This window comes from Epinephelus fuscoguttatus, linkage group LG2 (genome assembly GCF_011397635.1).
Source record: "Epinephelus fuscoguttatus linkage group LG2, E.fuscoguttatus.final_Chr_v1".
Classification (NCBI taxonomy): Eukaryota; Metazoa; Chordata; class Actinopteri; order Perciformes; family Serranidae; genus Epinephelus; species Epinephelus fuscoguttatus.
Window position 1 is genome coordinate 8,110,691 of NC_064753.1, and position 22,908 is coordinate 8,133,598.

Genomic DNA, 22,908 nt, shown 5'->3' on the forward strand with positions numbered 1-22,908 from the left:
ATTAAGTAGTCCTTGTCAGGTAGTAAAAGGAGGGGGATAATGCAGTGGTGTTTAATGATAATTGGTGTTTGGTTAATAAATTCTGCGAGTTCAGATTACGTTCTAGCAGTGGCTGGAATGCTAGCATCAGCAGTGTAACTAAACCTCAAATTGATTAACTCGCATGAACCAGACGCTCACAAAGATGGCAGTGGTCCAAATCAAAAAAAGAACGAGAGGGGAAGGGGGTGTTAGGAGATGTGTGTGTGTGTGTGTGTGTGTGTGTATGAGAGAGAGATGGAAAGAGCGAAAGAGAGGGAGAGAGGGAGAGAGAGAGAGAGAGCAAGCAAGCATCAGGCCGGATGGTGTTGTGTTGCTCTGGTGTAAGGAAATCAAGTCCCCCCGGGCGCATTTTTAAAAGCCTAATGCCTTTCAAATGATGTCATCACATTTTACTCTTTCTCTCTTTCCCCTCCCTCCCTACCTCTCACCCAATCTCTCTTAATATCTTTCCCCTTTTCAAACTGTTTCCGTCAATCACCCCCTCCCCACCTCACCCTCCTCCTACCCCCAATCAGTTATTTGGCTACGGGGAGAGGCCGGCGGGCTTCGACGGGAGTCACGTGATGCATTAGAATAATGGCCGAGCAAGAAGCAAAACATCTTGTGTTTTTATGACTGTTGTGCCCCCCCCCCCCCCCCCAGTTTTATTTCCTGAAAGTGATATCATACTAATCAAAACCACAGAACGTTTAGAGTGCAAAGTGTGATTGAAAGAAGACCATTAAGGAACTGGCAAACCCCCTTCCCCCCCACCAACCCTCACCCCCGACACCGTATATGCACACAATCATTGGCTTTGCTGTTTATTTTTGCTGTTGTTGTTGTTGATTTTTTTGCTTTTTTTTTGTCCTCCATTAATGGGAATTGGGTGTGGTCGCTATAAAGGAGTAGGCAGCGTGCCCTATCCCAGGGGTACACTCACACACATACACACACACACACACACACACACACACACACAGATCCTTATCAATTTATATATTTGTCAGTCAGTTGTGGAGGCTGCCCTGGTGGCGTATCCCCGCGGTGGCGATGCATCGCTCGCTCCGTTGCAAGATCCCGGTGACGTGCGGTTCGGAAGGCAGTGAGGTGTCTCACACACACACTTACACACACAGTTGCACTCTCGCACACAGTTAGTCAGAGGGGAGTGTGAGTGCAGCAGACAGCAGGCAGAGTGACTGATACTCAGCCTGCCTCCCAGATGGCCTGCTCAACTCTGCTCCAATCTGATCTCAGAGCCTTTGTTCTGGCATGTTCCATTACGCCGCCGTGACACCAGTAAAGGCAGAGGGGAGAGGAGCTGGTCTCAGATCAGATACAGCTGAATTATACATGTATTTCTCCCCCCCCCACCCCCCGTGATATTCTTGTACTAGTACAGTCACAGTTCTGGGTTTTTTATGTGTTTCTTTTTTCCTGGGGTAGAGGCGAGTGAGGGGTTCATAGACGACACATTAAAACAGTTTGAATGTTTGAGTTTGATGGGAAAATCTGGAGGTAAAAGAAGTTGTAGTAGCTTGAATATTTAATTAAAATGTAGTCTATAAATGGTGATCTTTTGTGGGGCTTAAGGGCCAGGTGTGGGAATCACCAGAGGCCCCACGATACACTATGTATCATGGTATGCAGAGTATTGCAATAACATACATATCTTGTGGTATATTGCCTTTTCTCACTGCTAAGTTTGCCCCCAAAGAAAAACTTTGTCAACATGTGTTTTATAAGATAAGATAAAGTTTTCAGCCTGTTCATCTCACAGTCAAATTGTATGTCTTGGACTGAAAAGTAATTGATTTTATTATTCTAGTAGGCTACCAAAAGTTTAATTTGTATTTGTAATGTTGACAATTTATGTATTAAGATGTTACTTGGCATCCCTGTAACTATAAGATATTGCCATGCAGAAATATCGCAGTAGTGTGCTGTATCTATTTTCCCCCAGCCGTATTTAGAGCTGGTTCGGCTGCAATAAGACATGTCAACTCAGCAGCGGCCTTTGACACAGGCAACAAAATTCAGATGAGACAGGTGCATTGGCTTGTTAATAGTCTTTTTTTTAAGTATCAAATATAAAATCACTCTTGTCAGTTTTTCCCTGTGATATGATGAAGAATTCTGCTCTGGAAACTGTGCAAAGATGATTTGTGTTTTTAGTGTACTGCACTAATTCATTTACATTTAAATGCTTCAGTTTAAGGCTGTGATACACCCATCACTTTATTACTTATTGAACAGAGCAAACCTGCCAACTGTACAATATTTATTAGTGTGATTTTTAGTGTTTTAAATGATGGCCTAAAGACATTTTTTTCCCTTTTTAATGCAAAATCCAACCTGGAATGATCAAATTTGAAGATTCTGAATAGAAAATGTCAGGTCTTCCTAATTGTATAATAGTGTGAGCAAAGTGAAAGAGTAATAGAAGCTGGCCTTTACAGGCTTGTATATAAAAAGCCAAAGGCTCACCTGTGACAATCACTTTAATGTTGCGTCTCCTACAGTGAATCCTCTTTGCATAAAAAAAAGATGGAAGATGTGGAAGGAAAATCAATACTCAGAGGATAGTTACGGCTGGGTGTCAACGAGCGATTGAAAGTCTCTCCCCGCATCACACACCCAGCTGTGTACGATGATGCCTAATATACGGGGTGACCTTCAAAATGTCATAAATGTGTTGTGCAATAAAGTGTCAATATTTGTGGTTATATGGAGCAGTATGACTTTTACAGTAATTGGAACAGTCGCATTAAAAGCTGCGGATCAGTCAACTGATTAAAGACAGGCATGCTGGACACCCAGCTAGTGCCGGGGAATGACGTGGATTCCTCACACACGTGTGTACCTATGGCGCCTGTGCGCATACACTCACATTATACACACTCGTGTGAAAAGAAAGGAAGCACACCCAAAGTTCTGTTTTACCTTTCTTTGTAGTGTGTGTGTGTGTGTGTGTGGGAATGTGTGAAGCCCATTTATTATTGAAGGGCTGTTATATGCCAGGAGAGCGCACTCGCATCCTCTCAGTAATGTGTCTTCCTCTTACAGGAGCACTATTAACCCTGACACACAAGGACGTGTGTCTGCGTGTGAGTGTGTGAGACAGAGGGAGACAGACATGTAGAGCTTGTGTGTTTATGTGTGTGTGTGTGTGACTGTGTGTTTGGAAGTGTGGTCTGGTGTTTGTCCTGCTTCTAATCTGTGTTTTGGATTTTTTAATTTTAGCCCCATCTGGGGTGGGCAGGTGGGCTACTGTCTGTTACACGATCTGGGGAATCTTTGCCAAAAGGGGATCTGTACAGTAGACCGCTCGAAATATGTTTATGAGGAGGCGACTATGGCTACAGTATGGTGCAGTCCTGGACCAAGCACTGGGGGAATTGTAGTCGCTTTTATTTATTTATTTTCTGTCCACAGGCCGTCTTTTAAATGCATTCAAATTAAAATGCAAAAGAATAGGGCGGGGGCGCAGTTGATGTGTTCACACTGTACTGAAATTATGCAGGAAATTATATTTTCACCTGTGATATTATACATACAATTTGTGTTTAGTATAATTTGCATCAAGCTATGCGATACGTGGTAGCATGAAGGTCACAATATTTGTCATGAGATGCAGAACTTACTTGAAAATGCTACATTTTTCAAGTGGATTTAAGTAGTTTTAATGAAACACAGTACCATTATCAATTTTCCATTTTAACAACCCGACAAATTTTATTAGTTGTCATTAAATTTAGTTTAATTTTTGGGAGGCTCAGTCTGTATCACTCTACAAGTGGAAACAATGGACAACCTTGTTGAATGCCTCTCTGTGTATTTTTTTTTGCATACTTTCTTCATCCAGTCCTCTCTTTCTGCACATCATTCTCTCTGTGTGTAATAACACATATTGTTTAAAATTATGTGAAAACTAATTTTAAACCAAGATCCACAGTTTAACATCTGCTTCTAAAACCTAACTGTCTCCCGGCTTCTTTCTCCTCGCTTGTGCGCAGAATTAAACCACACAGTTGCCAAGCCCAAGTAGAAGCAGCTGGTATTTAGTATCTGCGTATTGTCACAGACTTACATTTAGGTTGCCTTTCAGTTTCAGTTGTGATAAATAGCCCTCAGCCTGATAGCAGCGTCGCTGAATGGAGTTGTGTGTTTAGTGTCAGTGTGGAAGAGGACTTGCTGACTTGGGTCTTTCCATTCTGTAAACCTTATTTGACTCCCCGGCAGAGGAGGGGTGGAATGGGGTGGGAAGCGACGGAAAAGAAAAGATTAGGCTAATGTTAAAAAATGTTCCTTATTGTGTGGCGTGGTTGCCTAAGTGGGTTGCTCGATTTTGATTCTTTCTCTTTCTTTCTGGCTCTGTCCCCTCCTCCCTACGCACATACCAAATCATGTGCCAGATTAAAAAGTAAATAACATTTTCAACTGTATTTGTGCTTCTTGGAGGTCACGCGCACATATATATATGTATATATACATGTTTTTACCACAGAGTCCACCAACTCGGACTAGTTTTGTCTGAACCTTTCTTTTCTTTTACCTCAGGAAAGAGGTTGCTGTTGCTCATGACCACAAAGTTCATGACTTCTAACACTTTTCAGCACCTTTCCCTGCCAGTACACATTTCAAATTAATAAATGTTGATAGATACGCCTGCAGAAAAAAAAAGAAAGCACTAAAATTAAAAACGAAAGAATATTTTTATATGAATTTTGACTTTGCTATGAAATCTGTAAATCTGTGGTGACAGTTCTGCGCTGTGTGGGTTGATGTTGAACCTCCTGCACAGTGATGCCCATCAAATGCTATTGGAACTAGTACAGATATTTTTAATTTAACAGCTTCAAGATACAAGACATATCAAGCATCTGCTGTGTGTTCCTTTTTGTTTCTTTCAAGTTTTTTTTCCTCCCCGTGTTGTGAACTTCAGTGCGTCGCGCAGACCTTTAAATTTCATGACTGTCAGCACATCACAAGCTCTTAACCATCCGTACAACGAGGGCCAGTGTGCACAATCTGATGATGACACCCTCACCTCAGATTATGCTGCTGTCAACACATTCCCAGGTTGTCGTCACTCATCTTTAGATTCATATTCAGAGGGTGATTGTGTTGATAACAGACTGCTGTTGCACTAAACTGTGCATCATCGTTTTTTGGCACGCGGAGGAAGTGGCGGAGGGCGGGGTCAAAACCGTTATCACCCTATCATATCTCTGACAGCTACCTGTCAAAATCAGGTCGCAGGAAGAGATGCGAGGAGATCCTGCGTTGCTGACATAGACAAATCTATCTCTCTCTTTTTTCTTCTTTCTTTCTTTCTGTCTTATTTTGCATTGTTAATTTTTTCACTGCAATCCAGCATATGCTTAATAGGAATGATGATGATAGCAAGGATAAAAAAAGAAAAACAGGAGGAGAAAGGAGAGGCGGTGGTGGTGGTGCAGGTGGTGGTGTTGAGGGTGTGTGTGTTTGAGTTGAGAAAGGGGGGTGTATCTCAGGACTATGGTGTTTCTAAAGAAACTGAAAAGCTTATGAACTGTCAGCGTTCTGTCAGGGAGGAAAATAGCACGGCCCGTGAGCCCGTTTGATGCGTTTGACTTTGTGTGGCGTTCGCACATTTGAGCAAGGGAAACGGGGGACAATGACTGACAGACAGAGGAGAAAGAAAAAAAAAAAAAACGTGTTGTGTTATGATGTGTGGAGGGCTGGTTTGAAGTGGCACTCAACACACCTTCCATTTGTCTCTCCCTCCTTGTGCTGTCTCTGTGTGCGCTCCAGATGTTGGGGAGGACTTGGGGAAGGCAGCAGGGAGCATTCAGCCGTCTCTGTCCCAGCATCGTGAGCGGAGTGTGGCCTCGTCCTCCAAGGATTGCCCCTACTGTGGCAAGTCCTTCCGCACCTCCCATCATCTCAAAGTCCATCTGCGGATACACACAGGTCAGTGCACCACTAACCCTTCCCCAACCAACTGCAGGCTTAGAGTGCATATCTCCAGCTATTAAACATTTATTGCACTTCATGCAAAATTTACTTTACTACATGTAGTGACATTGCTTCTGGGGTTAGACTGACATATTGGTTTATGAATACTGGCCTGATTAGATATTGGTGTCAATCTTCCTCTGATATGATGGATATGATGCAGATTAATTGACTAGTATTGGTATTGGTTTTGTAATTGATACTACATTTACTGTCTCTAGGAACCCCTAAACTGGATTATTACGGTGCCAGACAAAAAAGAAATACCTGAAGATACATTTCTAGATATTAAATCAGTAAGAAAGAAAGAAAACATTGTGGGACGTTGCATGTGCCTCCCAAACTCAAAAGAAATACACAAAGGAAGGAAAGAACAAAAAACACAAGATAAAAACAAAGGCAGGCAGGAAGGAAGGAAGAAAGATCTGCTCACGAATCAAAGAAAGAATGAAAGATAGGTAGAAAGAACAAAAACATGAAAGAAAGACTGAAAGGAAGGAAGGGAGGAAGAAAAAATAAGAAAGAAACAAAGGCAGAAAAGAAGGAAAGAAAGATCTGCTCACAAAAGAATGAAAGAACGAAAGGAAAAAGGAGACACTTTCCTATGAAAGAAAGAAAGAAAGAAAGAAAAAAGAAAGAAAGAAAGAAGGACAACACTGTGGGATGTTGCATGTGCCTCCCAATCTTGAAAGAAAGAGAGAGAAAGGCAGGGAGGAAGGAAAAAAATAAGAACGAAAAAAAGGCAGGAAAGAAAGAAAGAAATACAGAAAGAGACAGGAAGAAAAGGAAGGAAAAAGAAAGAAAGACATAATTACTAAAGAAATAAAGAAAAAGAAAGAGAGAAAGAAAGAAAGAAATCAAGAAAGAAAGAAAGAAGAGTACAAAGTACCTCCATCAAACTGAAGCACACAGATGGTCACACTTTCCAGATCACAGTACAGCAATGCCCTGAAAATAAGCAGAACCGTAAAAACCCAGTGATCCCAGTTCATCAGTAACAAACTGTAATTCTCACCTAAATCATAATCCTGTTTAGTCCACGAGATGTAATCCTAGAGATATTTTCTGTGCAGTCTTATCAGATGTTTGATTGTAATGCATTTTATTCAAATTGACATAAAGACAAATAAATAAAACTATTCACGAGTAGGAATATGCGGAACAGTGTCCCTCGTTGAGGCTTAAGGCCATTATTATTCTGTTTTTTCATACTCATTTCATTGAGCTCTAATTAACACAACAAGGGTTCAGTGTCCTCCAATGACATCACTCAGAGGGCAATTTCACACTCGCTAACTCTCAATAACTTTCAAGCCAAAACAAAGCCGGCCTGTCCACAGTTTAGGGATATGCGTGAGATGATGTGCCTAATAGATTTAGCTTTATTTCTCAGTCAAGCGTTCTAACCCTGTGAGCTGTGAGCTCTTTGTCCATACATCTCACCATCCAGGGCTCAGGCCCTCCTGTGCTAACCTGTCTGCTGGTTGTTGCTGGGAGGTGAAGACTGCAGTCAGAGTAATGATGTGGACTGTGGACAGTAGCCAGAGATCTAACCCTCTGCAAGGTATGAACGCCCCACTGACTATCCAGGTTAAAGTCACAATTAGACCATGCAGAGGTCACCTTACAACAAGGACGGCTGGTTGTGGCTGCTGGGCCTGGTGTGTAAAGTGTAAGTTTGTAAGGTGATTCCCAGCAGCCTCTCAGTTCATCTCACAGGGAGTTAGTATTTCCAAACTGGAAACAGTGGCTTGTGATATTTGGACGCCTTGCCATCAGGAGTACAGTTAGTGGGGATTATATTTATTTTCTATTAACTGATGATTGATTGATTGATTGAATAGTTGTATGTTAGTAAACCACATATCACCAGACAAGAATGTCAGTATAAGACCCTGAATCTTATTCAGTGCCAATGTATTTCAATTTTTTGCTTTCTACAATACCTAATACAGTACGGTCAGGGTTAAGGAAAGATTGTGGTATTAAAAAATAGCTATGATTGAGATATGATATGGATTAAACAGCAGAGACATTTTCTTTTTGCAAAGAAGTTCCATTAAAAAAACAACAACATATATAACAGAGAACAGCAACAAATCATCACATTTTCACAGTTAAAGCCACACAACTTCATAACTGACTCAAGCTAATCAGGTTATCAGGTTATTCTTGTTAATTATGGTGCAATTTATTAACTTTATCAAGGCAAACGGGAGCAGATAAAAAGTAAACATATAAAAATACAGAGGGAATAATAAATACTAAAACGGCCTGTTTATAATGTAGTCTGTGTCAAATGAAGCTGGTAGCCTCTGCAGTTGTGGTAAGTAAAGCCACTATTTAATTTTCTTACTTTATGTCTGTCTCATTTATGAAGAAGTAACATTGTTTGCTAGCTTGATGCTAATGGCAGTACTCACCAGGTTGATAAAGTGCCTCTGCTGTTTCACGCTGGGGTGCTGTTGACGTACAATTGTCTATGGCAGCAGATATCGCTGTGTTCCTATTGGTCAAAGTGACGGTTGTGAAGGGAGAAGTTGTGAACGACAAAAAGAAAGTCAAAACAGCTAGACTTTCTGTTAGAACATTGCGAGGCGTCCTAGACATGGCTGCAGTTGTCAAGCCGAACCCTGTTCATTTTGTTGCCTAAACCCTACCATGCGCGACGGGAAAGCGTAACCACGTGCACGTCAATTTGCAGTTGTTCAGATTTAGTGCATTTATTTTGGAAGAGACTGTATGCAAACTGTACGTGTATTATGAAAACAGGCAATGCATGTAACCATGTAACAGGCAGAACTTGACATGGCGTCCCAGGTGGTCAACAACCAACACACCCAGGGTACCTTGCACCTCATGTTTGGACGTGAAAAGTCCATGACCAAACGTCCATATGTGACTAGGTTGGAGTGAGAATGTGTTGTCCATACAGTTGTCATGAATGTTGCACTGAGCTATAGACTAGTAGCAAACTATTAATACGTTTTTTTCCGTCTGTCAAATTGGGCGTTTTAACATGGATGTCCAAAAGGACTGACTTGATTTTTGAGTATGCCTCAAGTGGCCATTCGATGAACTGCAATTTTTGGCACGTCTGCATTGGCTTCATTTTTCAGCCCTGGAGGATGCTGCTTAGTTGTAATCAGCTGCTCTTTATTATGGTATATAGTATGGCTGCCAGTGCATGTTAGTGCATGTGTATATCCCACTAGCTAATCTAGCTAATATCTGCCACTCTGCACTGCGTTCATATGGCAGTTACTGATATCAGGACAGTGTCGTTGCATAAGCATCACCCTCTGGTCCTCCCTTCAGATATTCTCTGTCAGTACTATCGCCTTTGTAAACACTGTGAACACGCTGTTAGCACTGTTTCCTGCTAGCTGCCAGCTCAGCCACCTCCATATTGAGAGCCATGTGTAGACAACCTCTGAATCATAGATATGCTCTGAATATTGTATAGAGCTGCTTCAATTTATTTATTTATTTATTTTTGATAAGTGCAGAGTATTTGTGTGGTAACTGTAGGTGCTGAACTCAGCATTTAAAGAGAGGATCCAACCCATTTGTCCAGTTAAAGCATCCTTGAGCAAGGCATTAAGTTCCTCAGCTAACGGTGACCTGGATCACCTAGATCATACTGCAGCTTAATATCTATAACTTAAAGCAGGGGTCTTCAACATTTTTCAGGCCAAGGACCCCTTAGCTGACGGAGTGGGGACCACCTACTACATATATTGTAAAATAAATTGAATTGGACTTCTCTCATTGTCACTTGCCTGTAGCTGCTAAGTCAGCAGCTGCTGTAGCATGGGTAGTTACCTTAGCCTTAACTTCTGCCGATGACAGTCTCTTGCTTGAAAAGTTACAAAATGATCCATTGTGGCTCACAAGAATCCCACACATTTGACACATTGGCAATAATGTAGCTAATCGGCCAATATGTTGGTAAAAAACAACAACTTGCCATACAGTGATTAAGCATTGGCTAGCTCACATGATTGCACAAGGGCACAGTCAGCCTGTCATTAATGTTGTGTACTATAAACTCATTAGGTTTAATGAAAAGGCCAGTTTATCTTCGCTAAAAATATGTTGGATTCAAGTTAATGTAAATTTCCAGACACATTTTACTTTTTTGAAAAAAAAACAACAACAAAAAAACATGAAGACTTTAATTAAATTATCAATTAAATTATCTATTTGAGTCAAATATGTAAACGGTCTGTTAAGAAAAATAATTGTAAAACTGTGCTTTTCTGACTGATTTTTGGACCCAACACTATCATGTGAATAACGATACAGAAAAAAACATATTTCATGAGAGTCATTTAGAGCCATCTCCACTTCTGTCAATCAAAGATTTATACCCCTCAATTCCGCTAGATGTTCTTGAAAATCTGAGTCCAACCGTCCTGACCTTTTTGTTAGTTTCTACACTTCACAGCGAAGTAATCCTTGAGTGCCACTGGAGAAGCCGAGGCTAAAACGCTGAAAAATCAATGCTTGCTTTTCTTCTTATTCTCCTTCTCTGTCTCCCTTGCTTTTTCCTCCTTCATCATCCATGCACTTAAAAGGCAGAATAAGAGACCCCCCGTACAGTAACCCCCTTTTGCTTTCCTTAATAGGCACACACTGTACCTCAGATCTGGAAAGGAATTAGAGGAAGAGCTTTAAACTGTAGCATGCTAACACGTCTGGTGTATACTCACGTAATTAGGATCCTTATGTTAAATAGCGCATCCAGGTCACAGCCAGGCCATCCTCGGCTATACTCTACAGTAGCTGGGGATAGTGGTGGTTTTCTGGGGCGTCTGTTATCTGGTGGTGAAAGAGCTGAGTTATGTCTGCTTTGAGTAGTACAGTAAGGACACCCATGAGGGTCATATTTTATCATGGAGGAAGCAGAGACCTCAACCCAGGCCTGGCGTTAACTCATTTGGCAAAACACACACAGACAAGTAGGTCCATCTAATTCCATCCACACAGTATATTTTACATTTATCCATTCATATCTTGGAAATGCAATAAAATAAAAGGTTTTATATGGAGCCCTCATCTTGGAGCAAAAGTGAGAAAGGTTGGATGTTGTCTTTTGGAATGGAATGTATCTCTGGCTGTGGGCCTATCTAAGCACAGCTTTAGCATAGTCTTGAGAAAAACAGCTTGATGCATCCCCAACATGTGGCCTTTAAATCATTCCTATAACCTAATCATACCAGCTCCTCTGTGACACCCTGATTACATCCACAACATGACTTTTACAGCGGTTAAAGATCCTCTCTGTGCTCTGGTGACAATGCAGAGAAATTCACAGATGACAGTGGAGCTCCCCTTCATCCTAATGCAATGTGAGTGACACAATGGAGTTGCTTACCAAGCCAGTCGAGGCAGCATTGTGCAACGCAACACGGAGATTAATGAGCGGCTAACACCAGCTTGAAAGGAATGAAGTGAATTTAAATTTCTCCAAAAGTTAAAGAGCTAATGTTACAGTATTAATTTCCTCTTGAACAGTGAGTGGGAAAATATCCATTAGCAAAATTAACCACAGTTTTCTAGGTAGCTAACATTGTGCGGCTGTGGTGCTACAGTGTGGGGCCACAGCTAATGAACACACTGCAGAGGGTGATATTTCATTATACAAATTAATGCTCACATTTTAATGGGAAAGTCACATAATGAATCTAGGCTTCAGTGACAGCAATTAGAGGCCCAGATTGTCCCCTTCTGGACAAGGCACTATTTAGCAGTAAGCAGCTGTGTGTAAAAAATAAAAAGGTCCTCACTCTTGACAATAGCCACACATAACTTCAGGCAGGGCCGCATAACCAATAAGGGTCCCTGCTCACCTTTAAACGAGGAGAGGGGGAGACAAAGAGAGGGAGAGAGAGAAAGGGGAGAGGCAGGACTTGCCCATGTCACTTAACCTTAACCTAACCTTGTAATCAGGATGAATCAAGAGGGACCTGTGATCTCCCTCTCCATTCCTTTCATTTCTTCCTCTCCTTTCTCCTCTTTTTTTGAGTATCTCCCTCTTAATACATTTTTCTAAGTGCTCCCTTTTTCCAGTTTTTTCTCCATTTCCTATCTCTACCACAGAGTATCTACAATACAACAGCAATGCCAAATTCAGTATATTATATTTGGCATTGGTACACACTTGTATCTAAAGTTCCTTAGTGCATACAGCGTGCATTTATAGTGTGATTTCCCCTCTCTGGCAGCTGAACTGTTAATTGACAACCCAGTCACCAAATGTTGGCATTGTACATTTCTGTAAAGCAGGTATATGTTCAGTTTGTATGTTATAGTGTAGCAGGTACTTTTAAACTTAATGTTTCAGCACTGTGTTTAACAAGTTGTTAGGTTAAGGCACAAAAACCACTTGGTTGTGGTTAGGAAAAGATCACGTTTTGGGTTAAAAATACCTGGTTTGGTGGCTGAAATGATGGAAATGTGATGTCTTGGTGAAAAACAATGGCTTTTTTTGGGAACTATCTTGGCTGGAAATACAGTGATGTCTTGGTACAAAACAACCACTTTTTGTGGCACTATCACTGGTGGTGACACAGCAATGGGTCCCAAATAAACATTTATGTTTGGTGGCTAAAAAAAACACAAAAACAACTAGTTGTTTGTTGCTCTCGACCAGTAGCCTTCAGCTTGGCAGGCATCTCACCTAGTTGCTACACCATCCACCATCCCCTCCATCTCCTGATATAAAGTCAGCTCATAATTGTCACTTTAAAAACATTAATATGATACATATGAAATGTACAAATGTAACGTATCCGTGGTTTGCAAAAATGTACAATGCCAACATTTTCCTCTGGCTACTGGGCTGTAATTGCAGCATGCTCAACCCAGCACCAGCCTCATATTTTAAGGATTTTTTTTAACAAATGCAATGAAAAAATCAAGACCAACAACCAAGTAGTCAACGCCTGATAAATCGTACTCCTCTTGGCCATGTTACATGTTAAATCATTGAAATGAACACAGTAATTGTAATATATATTTATATTTTCAGTCAACCCCCTGCTGTCAATACTCAGTAGAGCACCAAACGTATTAATCCACAACTAAAACAGTCCCCAACGCATGTACTATTTACTCTTTTTTCCCTCTCTTTTTATCACTCAAACAGAACTAAATATTTGGAGGCTGTTTCTAGAGATTTACATCTTAAGGAAGAGAGATAGATGTTGTTGGTCTTCTTCTATTATTGGGATTTATCAACTATAAAAAAAATTATCAACTATAAAAAAAATTTATCAACTATAAAAAAAAAACATAGATGCATATTGCATCTATGTTGTCACTTTCCCCTCTGAGGCTATTGAACTGTTAACCCTGACAGTATTAGAGTCATTCTCAATTCACCGCTAACCACTAACTTAAGCAGATATAGTTGAAACAGATGTAAAACAGCTTCTATCCATTATACAGTCTCTCAAACATCCCATTGGTGTTTTTTTTTTTTTTTCCAATCTTCCGGCCAAATGGAAATTCATCTTCCAGTATGTCATATCTATTAAGCCATTTTAATTGCCCCTCTATACAGGTTTGGGGTATTTGTCTTTACTTGTTTCTATGGTGCTGTCACAATTCACACAAAGCCAGATGAAATCAGTACATGCAACATGAAGTGTAAACATACTATGGAGGAGCAGATCCCAGTGCAGTAATCAGGAGGAGGATGATTTATAGCCACAAAGGTGTCACTTAGATTTTATGAACTCTAGTTTTTCAAGTCAAAGCTAAGCTTTTCCCCCTTCTATTGTTCACCTTTAGCAGGAACAAAATGTCCAAAGTAGTTCAGCAAAGCCAAGACGGACAACAGCAAAAAGTTTACCGTTCTATTTTTAACTTCCAAATAGCAATTTTCTGGTTTTGTGGCGGCAGTGATCTGTCATGTGGCTGGGAGGTTGTGCTGTTTGCGCTGATATCAATTAAAAGTGGATTAACGGGTACATAATGACCTTTAGCAGTAAATTGTGTGTAATGTTGCAAGGCAGGATACAGTATATTCCCCAGATGTCACACCAGGCCCCTGACGTATGATGGAGCAGATGTCTTAGCCAGTCCAAATGGCCCTCTAAGACACAAACACACACACATACATACACACAGGCTCAGGCCGACAAGCATGCATAAACATGTGTTCACACACATTCCAAATGGTGCACACACACGTACGTAAACACAAGTAGATGCAGAAATGCACTTGTCGTCTGTCTCGCTCGCTCCAGATATATTTAAATGCTTAATTTTAATGGAAAACTGGAATCAACTGATGGCTCTCTGAGGGCATGTGTATTTATTTTCAGTTTGCCTTACTTAGTAAACATCAAAAGAGAGTGTCAAACATACAATCTTCTGTGCTTTTCATTCTCATTTTAGATACGTAGATGGAACATTAATCTTTATTTTCCCCCCATGAACATTAACAACCTCTTATAAGGAAAGGAAAAAACAGAGGAGGAAAAAAAAAAGATCAGATCAGTCTAATTTCTGTCTAATTTGGCTCCTAGAATATCATTTTGTCCAGTTAGAGGAATTGAGAATGATCATTTGCATCAGGGACGTTTCCTTATTGAATCAGCACTGAGCCTCTGTTCGGCAGCTCACAGGAGAAGCACTTATTGGGTTAAAAGCTCATCTCGTATGGTTTATTTTAAATATACTCTATGCTTCATAGCCACTCTAGCGTAAGAGAAAAGATATCAGGGCTATCTGACTGTCTGCACGCTCTCTTTCCCTTTTTTTTCTGTCTCTCTTCGTCTTTCTCTCTCCTATCTTCAGCATTTCCACCTTCAATTTTCTTTTGTATACCCTCCTATTCCTTTCTCTCCTGTATCAATATTGTATTGAGTTGGTGTTTGTGGCCCTTTATTTGAGAACTCTGCAGTAGGTCTGCAGATCGCAGTCTTTTTCTGGAATGGTGCCCTCTAAATAATGATAAATTACTTGAGCAGTATGCCATTTGCTAATTATATCCATGATTTACTACACAGCCCGACTTAAATCATTCAAACCAGCCTTGCGTAACAATGCCTTTTTTTTCCTTTTATAAAATGGTTTCCATGTGTATAATCTAAACAGTTTATGGCCCTATGCTGTATATATAGAAATGTGCATACACACAGAAAACACTACAACCATCCCTTTTTCATTTCTTTTTCCACCAATCCCCCCTCTCTGTTCACACAGTCACTGTTATCCCTCTAACAGAAATTCCACTCTGGGAACTTTTTATATGTATATATTTAAAAAAAAAATCCAGCTTAGCATTTTTTCCCCTCTCTGTTCATTGTTTAATGAATCCAAATCTGGCTCAGACTCCAAGCCTATTATAATTGCTAGCAGGATGTGTTCTATTTCAACATAAGTATCATTCCAATGGAAGATCCACTTCTGGCAGAATAATGCTGGTGTTATACCATTATCAAGAATATTCATTAATATGGATGTGCAGCATAAATAAATATATGTAAATGTTACACAACAGAATCACCCCTTTTTTACCGTAATATAAATTTCTTTGATCTGTGTCTCCTGTAGTGAATCATATTGTTCTTTATCATAGGGCTTCACTGCAACAAACATGTGGTTCACATGTGTCACAGACACATTTCTTTTCTTCTTTTCTCTTTTTTTTCAATACTTATTGACTTATTTTTGCATCGTAGTGTATCATCCATATTTTGTTCCACAGTGTGGCAGTGGTCGGGGAGATGTTATGCAGTGGCTGATTTACGCTCCTCAAGATAAACTGCAAATAGGGAATGTCCCAGAAATTGCGTTCTCATCGCCAAGGCCCAGGCCTGACAGCAAACAAGGCCAGAACAGAGGCATGATGACCCCACTGCATTCACACACACACACACACACACACACACATCCATGCACAGATACACACACGCCCAGCCGCACCCTCAGCCCAAGCCCCTACTCATGCAAACACAGATAGTATCGAGACAGTTTTGTTGTCAGCTGAAAATATTATCTCTTGTAGTGGACTGAAAGCACCATATGGTGAAATGTTTTTTTATGGTGTTGATGTGAATGATGGCTCACTTGGCGGGGCTGGATCGAGCTGGATCGACCCATATTCAGATGCCTACTCCACAACCCTACCCCGTCCCAACACACATACACACACACACACGCACACACACACATGCAGTAACACACATTTCTAACGGAGCAGAGCCGAAGTCTGTGGAAAAGCAAAGACATGGGATTGTTGATTATATGCAGAATCCTATTCATTATCACTTTGTGTTGCAGTTTATTTCATTCTGTGCTTTATTATTATGTTTCATCCTAAACTTCTTCCATTATTTTACATTTTTCACCTCTTCCTTTATCCTCAGTTAGAAATTGCATGTGTTTTGATGGCAACTAAAAGTGAAGCAATTGCAAAATATCATCTTTTTTATAGTAGTTAATGAAATGCATATCTTTTTTGTGAGCTCTACCCATTTGACCTAATTTTCTTTGTTCGGGGAGGTTACATGACCCTAGGGTCCACATTCCCTGCTCCAATAAATAGATCTTGATATCCAGTCAATCTAATAATCAGGTTAATTATTCACTGTTTTTCCTGTCTTTCCCTTTCTGTTTCCCTTTCTCTTTCTTGGCCTCTCAGGAGAGAAACCCTACCGGTGCCCTCATTGTGACTATGCCGGCACCCAGTCTGCCAGTCTGAAGTACCACCTGGAGCGCCACCACCGCGAGCGTCAAAATGGCTCCACCACCTCAGGCCCATCCTCTTGCCACACCCCTTCTTCCGACCACAAAGAAGATCATGGGAAGACGACCGGCGGCGGCATCTTTGCCCGACCTGATGTTCTCCGTAATGTTTTCAAGGGCATGCCTCCCAACCTAGATTTCAGGGCGGGTCCATTGCTGCCACATCAGTGGGCATCGACCGGCATGATGTCACCGCATGAGCGAGATCGCGAGCGTGGAGACCGCCGCTTTGACTCTGCCTCTTCAGCTGAGAACATGAAAACTGCTGATGGCCCATCCGCGCTGGTCTCAACAGCAACAGATAGCTTCTCCGACCTGAGCAGGGCTTACCAAAGCATGATGGGAAATGGAGTCCACTTTCAAGGTTCTCTCCAGGCCTTCATGGACAGCTTTGTCCTCAGCTCCATGAAGAAGGAAATGAAAGACAACCAGAGTCCAGTCCTTCAGGCCCAGTGCTACCATGACAACGGGGAACCCAAAGCAAAGCGGGTTGTCTCAGCTGACCAGGAAAGAGAAGATAAGGTCGACGCCAAACAGAACTCGGAGCCTGGCAAACCTGGGTCCCAGTATGAACCACTTGATTTGTCTGTGTCAGTTCGGCCTGAGTCTGCATCTGGATCTCTCCCCGGCTCTTCAGTCACCATCCATGATAATGTGGCATGGCATGGCTGCCTCTTCTGCTCCTTCTCCACCTCCTCGTTGGAGCTCATGGCTCTGCACCTCCAGGCCAACCACCTTGGTAAGGCCCAGCAGCAGCGGTCTGATACAGGCAAGGAGCTTCATGGAGAGACTTCTCCTACCACCTCCACCATTCACTCCTCCAAGACCTCTGGAGTGGCCGTTGACAAGGATGGAGACAGAGATGGTGAGAAAAGCCAGGGAGGTTGGAACAACCACATGGACCAGCCTTACAATCCCTTTCAGAGTGATTTCTACAGGCGGTTTGGAGGCTTGTATGATGGATCCCCAAGAGCCAACCAGGGTCTTCAAGGGTATTTAGGCACAACAGAGCAGGGTCTGGAACTACCCACCCAGACCTTTGGAGGAGCTCCAGCTGGGGATGACCAGATAGTCGAAAGGGGCCCCCGCGGAGACGGCGAAGAGGAACAGGTTGGATCAGATGAAGAGATTGTAAAGGCTGGGGTTCACAGTGCCAGTGAGACCCCCTCAACCACCCCCAAGAGACAGCAGCAACGGAATCACTCTGATGAAGAGGAAGAGGAGGGGGTAGTGGCTGAAGAGGAAGAGGAAAGAGATGAGGATGGGCAAATGGACATAGAGAGAGAGGAAGGAGGGAGTCCAGCTTCAGACCACCTCCAGAACCACCCTAAACAGCTCCAAGACAACTCCTCTCTTCCCCCAAGGAGCGGAACTGGCTTGGCAGCATCTTCCTCTGCCATGACACCGCTTTCTCTGGTTCCCCAATCCAAGAACCAAGCTTTGCCACTAGAGAAGCAATGGCAGCAGGGCCTGGCCCTCCTGTCTCCTGGAGGCCCCCCAGGACTGTTGAAGGCTGAGCAGCAGACCCACCTAGAGCAGCAGATGAACATGCTGTCTGTCCTCAGAGCCTACAGCAATGATAACCTCCCTGCATTCAACGGCCTAGGAGGCGGAGCAGGCGGAGCACCCACAGGGGGCATGAAGAGGCCAGATGCACCTGGTGAGTGTGTTTAACCCCTACTGGCACTGTAACTGCTGCAAAGCACACACACATATAATCACAGACACCCATACCACACGCATAAAAAGTCATGAATACACAGGTGTTTGAAACACAAATTCAATTTTTCCAGCACTGCATACACATAAACACTGAACACACAAGACAAACACATATACATTTTTTTCCCTGACACCCACAAAGGAATCTCAGACACTCACTAAAGGTCTTGAGATTGGCTCTGAAGTGATTTCAGCCTTATTTCAAGCAAGTTTAGAAGCTATCAGCCTGCCGACTAGCAACAGATTAATCTTTATTACACGTTTATATTACTGGAAGTGCAGCGCCTCCCTCCCGCTCCACAGCATGGAGGGAATAACCCTGGATGAGTAAGAGCAGGACCTCAGCTCCCCGTGCCATCTCCTCCACATGTCTCTTAACTATCTTAGCTCTCATAAAGCCAGCTCCCAAAAGCCCATTACTTTATAAGACTCGTCGATCTATGACCCTGTGAAAAATGAACTGTCAACTTTCATGATTCTGCTAAGGTTACAGCCGCTCCTTGAGACTGAAGAAGGAAATGCTTTTTTTTCCTCTCTTCTTTACAATGCTCTTTTGCAGTTTAGGGGTAGTTGCTAAAGTGTCTCCATAGTTGGAGTTGAGCTTCAATGCACAGACTTAGAGACAAAAAATGCAAAAAGCGAAATGTTATTAAATAAATAAATTCCTTTTTGATCTTAACTTTTTACTTTTTTCCCAGTGCTTAAATGTGGCCTAATAGATAACCCACAATCATTAATATTTTTATTTTGCCAATAAAATATTTAGCTCAGGTCTACAGTAGAAGGTACATAATGTATAATAATAATAGTGACCCTTTTGTTAATGAAGCAATGCAGCTACATGTGTTAATCTGACCTTTCCATCTGACAAGATGTTACCCGTTGTCATGGAGCCAGGCTCTCTGCATAGCTTAACACCAATTCAAGATTGATGTATAAATATACATGTATATGTTTAATAGAGAAATGCCTTTGTGCAAGAAAACTCAACTTATTGTCTCACCAGAGAGCTTTTTAAAGCAAGATATTTAACGTGGGAAGTCCCCTTTTGCAACTAGGAATGCTTGACCTTTATAGATAAGGCTCTCTCTATGGAACGGAAGACTTCTGACATTTTGTTAGTTTGTCCTAGTCTGAGTCAGGTGTTCATTGTAACCAAGCATGTTATTATTTATCCAAGTTCTTGGCAGAAGACACTCAGATCTTCTTCTATAGAAAATATATAACATTGTAGGAAACAAGAGTAGGATCAAGACATGTTGTGGTTGCTTGAATATGAATATGACTAAGCTGCTGTACTTGGTTTGACAGAGCTCCTACAAGCTACTTTTACAGAATTTGAAAGATTATGTACTCATATCAGTGTAGTGCAGTTTAAGTTGAAGACACTAGAAACCTGAATGATACTTTGAAAGAAAAATGCAAGAGTGGTATGAGGGGTCATTCTCACCACACACCTTCAGTGAAAGCTCAGGTTTCTTCACATAGTTCAAAGACATGAAGTAAGTGAACTGGAGGCTCTTGGTTGTCCATAGGTATGAATGTGAGACTGTCTGTGTGTTACTGTTAACCCTGCGACAGGCTTATACTACAGAGGGTATTGTTATGCCTAAATCTAACCAAACTGTGATCATTTCACAACATAAACCACATAAACCATGTGTTTAAAACTGTGTTTGGTGATTGGCTAAAAGTCATTACCCTTGTTGGTTGGGTTTGTTAACTTTAGGTAGGATAAGTGATATTGGCTTGGGTTAGGGAAGAATATTAGAGTAAGAGAATCAGAGGCAGACTTAGGCAGGGTAGGGAGTTCGTGCCTTTGTCATCTTTTGGAAAAAACAAACAAACCAAAAAAACCCCTCACCATCGGTAGGGGAGCAAGTATAGGAAACACTCCTGTAGGTCAAATCAGACGGTAGGAGCGAACGATTGGGTTGGAAGACTTGTTGGGTTATGGATATGGTTGATGCTCACTTTTTCTATTTCTACTACTTTTTCAAGAATATCATCAAATTACTACCACTCATACCACTAAAACCATTACTGCTGTTCAGAGGTAGAAGAGTACTCCATGCTACATTACAAATTAAAGTTATATATTTAAACTCTTTTTAAGTAAAGGTATATAATGATTATCTGCAAAGTGTACAAAGTGTAGTATTTAATGTATGCAGACTAAGCAATATTTCCTATTATATTATATGATCACTATTGATACTGTTATTGCTGTTAGTACTTATTCTATAACAAGGCCTCATATTTTAAAAACTGATCATAGATTATTGCAATGTAAAGTTTTATCTGCAAAAATATCTAACTGTGGCCAAATAAACATAGCCAAGATTATATTTGTCCCTAGTATGTAGTGACGTAGCTATATAAAGTTGTATAAAATGGAAATAGCATCTCAGAACTACTGAATTATAGTTACTTCTACCACTGTTATTGATACCACTTTTGTTACTACTATAACTACTACTGTGACTGCTGCCAGTTCTGCTACACATACTGCAGTTGTATGCTAAATCCTGGATGAGAAAATAGACACTCTTGTTTCATAGTAAAATGCACTATTACAGTCCCTCTTTATGTGTCCACTTGTAAACCCCTTGTGTTGGAGGTCACCCGCAGCGTGAAGAGCAACAGTCACACATTCCACTGTTATTTAGGTGGGTGGAGAAGGTGGGGGTAGCAAAGACATCCGTAAAACTCAATTCAGACCTGGCAAAATGTGATTATCTGGAGTGGGTTTGCATTAGGTTTGTATGCAAATACAGCATAAATCATTAATATCGAAATTCTCCCTTGAATCTGTGGGAGCTGTTGTAGGGCACGCGCCGCACGTCTGGAGTGGCCGTCTCTTCATTAGTATACCCAGAGGAGGGGAGAAGGGTTACAATGCACATGAATCTACTTGCACTCTGACACATAACAGATACACACATATACGGATCCACGCACACATATTCACACGTCTGTAGTATTAAACCACACCTCCCTAAATTGGCCCTGGAATTGGATTTATCAATAAATGTCATTAACAGCAGCAGTGGCCCTGAGGTCTGTGTAATCAGACAAGGTATCTGGTTACTGAGGTACAGTGCGCTGTGTAAAGATTGATATGAACCCGCACCATTTGCTGTACTGTAGATGTGCTTAACGCAATCAATACTTGGCTGCAGTGGAGACCTATCTATAGCCATACATTATCAAACTTGAAGTATTACATTATTCAAACAGTGCTGTACATGCCACGACTGCTTGCGAACATTGCTCCTCACATCGTATTACTTACATTACCTCAGCCCCCTCGTTCATTTAATATATTAAATGTGGACCGGGACTTTAGAAGGTTGAGATTGACAAGCTGGAGAGAAAGCGTTGATAGGAGTGTAGGACTTGGATGAGCGCGTTGAGGATTCCAGAGGAGAAAATGGCAGAGCTCATAGCCGAGCACCTCTCGCAATCTGAGAAGTGGGCTACATAAACAGAGAGTTAGTGGATAGGAGAGAGACAGAGAAGAGAGAGGGAAATGCTGTATATTCTCACATCAATTAGACCCATCACTTCCAATTAACAAGTACTCTCACATTGTGCTCTATAGTTCTCCTCACAAGTGCTGTTGTTTGTTGGTGTTTGTTGCTGATATAAACTCTCAGAGTGAGTCACCTCCTGAACACACACTAGATGACGTTAAAAAGAGTCTATTTTTGTAGACTTGAGAGGATGAACATGTATGTTGCTGTCTCAGTGTCACTCTATAGCAGCAGGAATCAAAGTAATATAGTAACAGTAAAAACTGAGCCGCTTATGTATGTATGTATATCATGACTGAAAGTGTGTTCTTGTGCATCATTTTAGCAGTAAGTAAGGCCTAGGTCTATCATACCCACATTTGAGTGACAGCTAATTTTTACTTTACAGCTATCTGGCAGTTAGAGGTATTTGTGGGTATGTAGAAACTATGTAACTGAAGAAAAAGTAAAAAAAAATTAAAGCTGCGAGCAGCGTTGGGCTGGACCTCGGACCCTCGTTGTCGGCCTCCAGCTCACGTAGATGGTGAGAATTAGCCTATTCATAAGAGTCGGAATGTCAATAAAACAAGCAATGGTCATTTTTGGCAATGAACCCATGACTTGGGAGTAAAACTTTGATGGCTTCCGAAAACCAAGCTACTGACGAGGACATCAAAAAAAAGCAGCTTTAGCTAGCTAGCTATTGGCAAAAAAGTTCACTAAGTAGAACAACTCACAAAAAACATTTCATGAGCATGATCGACACATAGATATCATGAGTAATAATGAATCACATGTTGATAAGAGGAAACCCTCGGAGCCTGTGTTGACATAGTGGTTTTCTTCATCAGAAAAACGGTGCCATGGCGCTGAGGAGCGCTTC

The 22,908-nt window shown here is 41.4% G+C and overlaps 1 protein-coding gene across 7 annotated transcripts in view; it reads left to right on the forward strand.

Annotated features, from left to right (window-relative positions):
• Positions 1–22,908, forward strand: part of znf536 (zinc finger protein 536) — a 266,177-nt gene that overhangs the window by 169,864 nt on the left and 73,405 nt on the right. For all 7 annotated transcript variants that reach the window (XM_049562887.1, XM_049562931.1, XM_049562896.1 and 4 more), the window contains 2 exons: positions 5,821–5,979; positions 16,685–18,448. In XM_049562887.1, the coding sequence (XP_049418844.1) occupies positions 5,821–5,979; positions 16,685–18,448 (1,923 nt within the window). The remainder of the gene's footprint in view (positions 1–5,820; positions 5,980–16,684; positions 18,449–22,908) is intronic.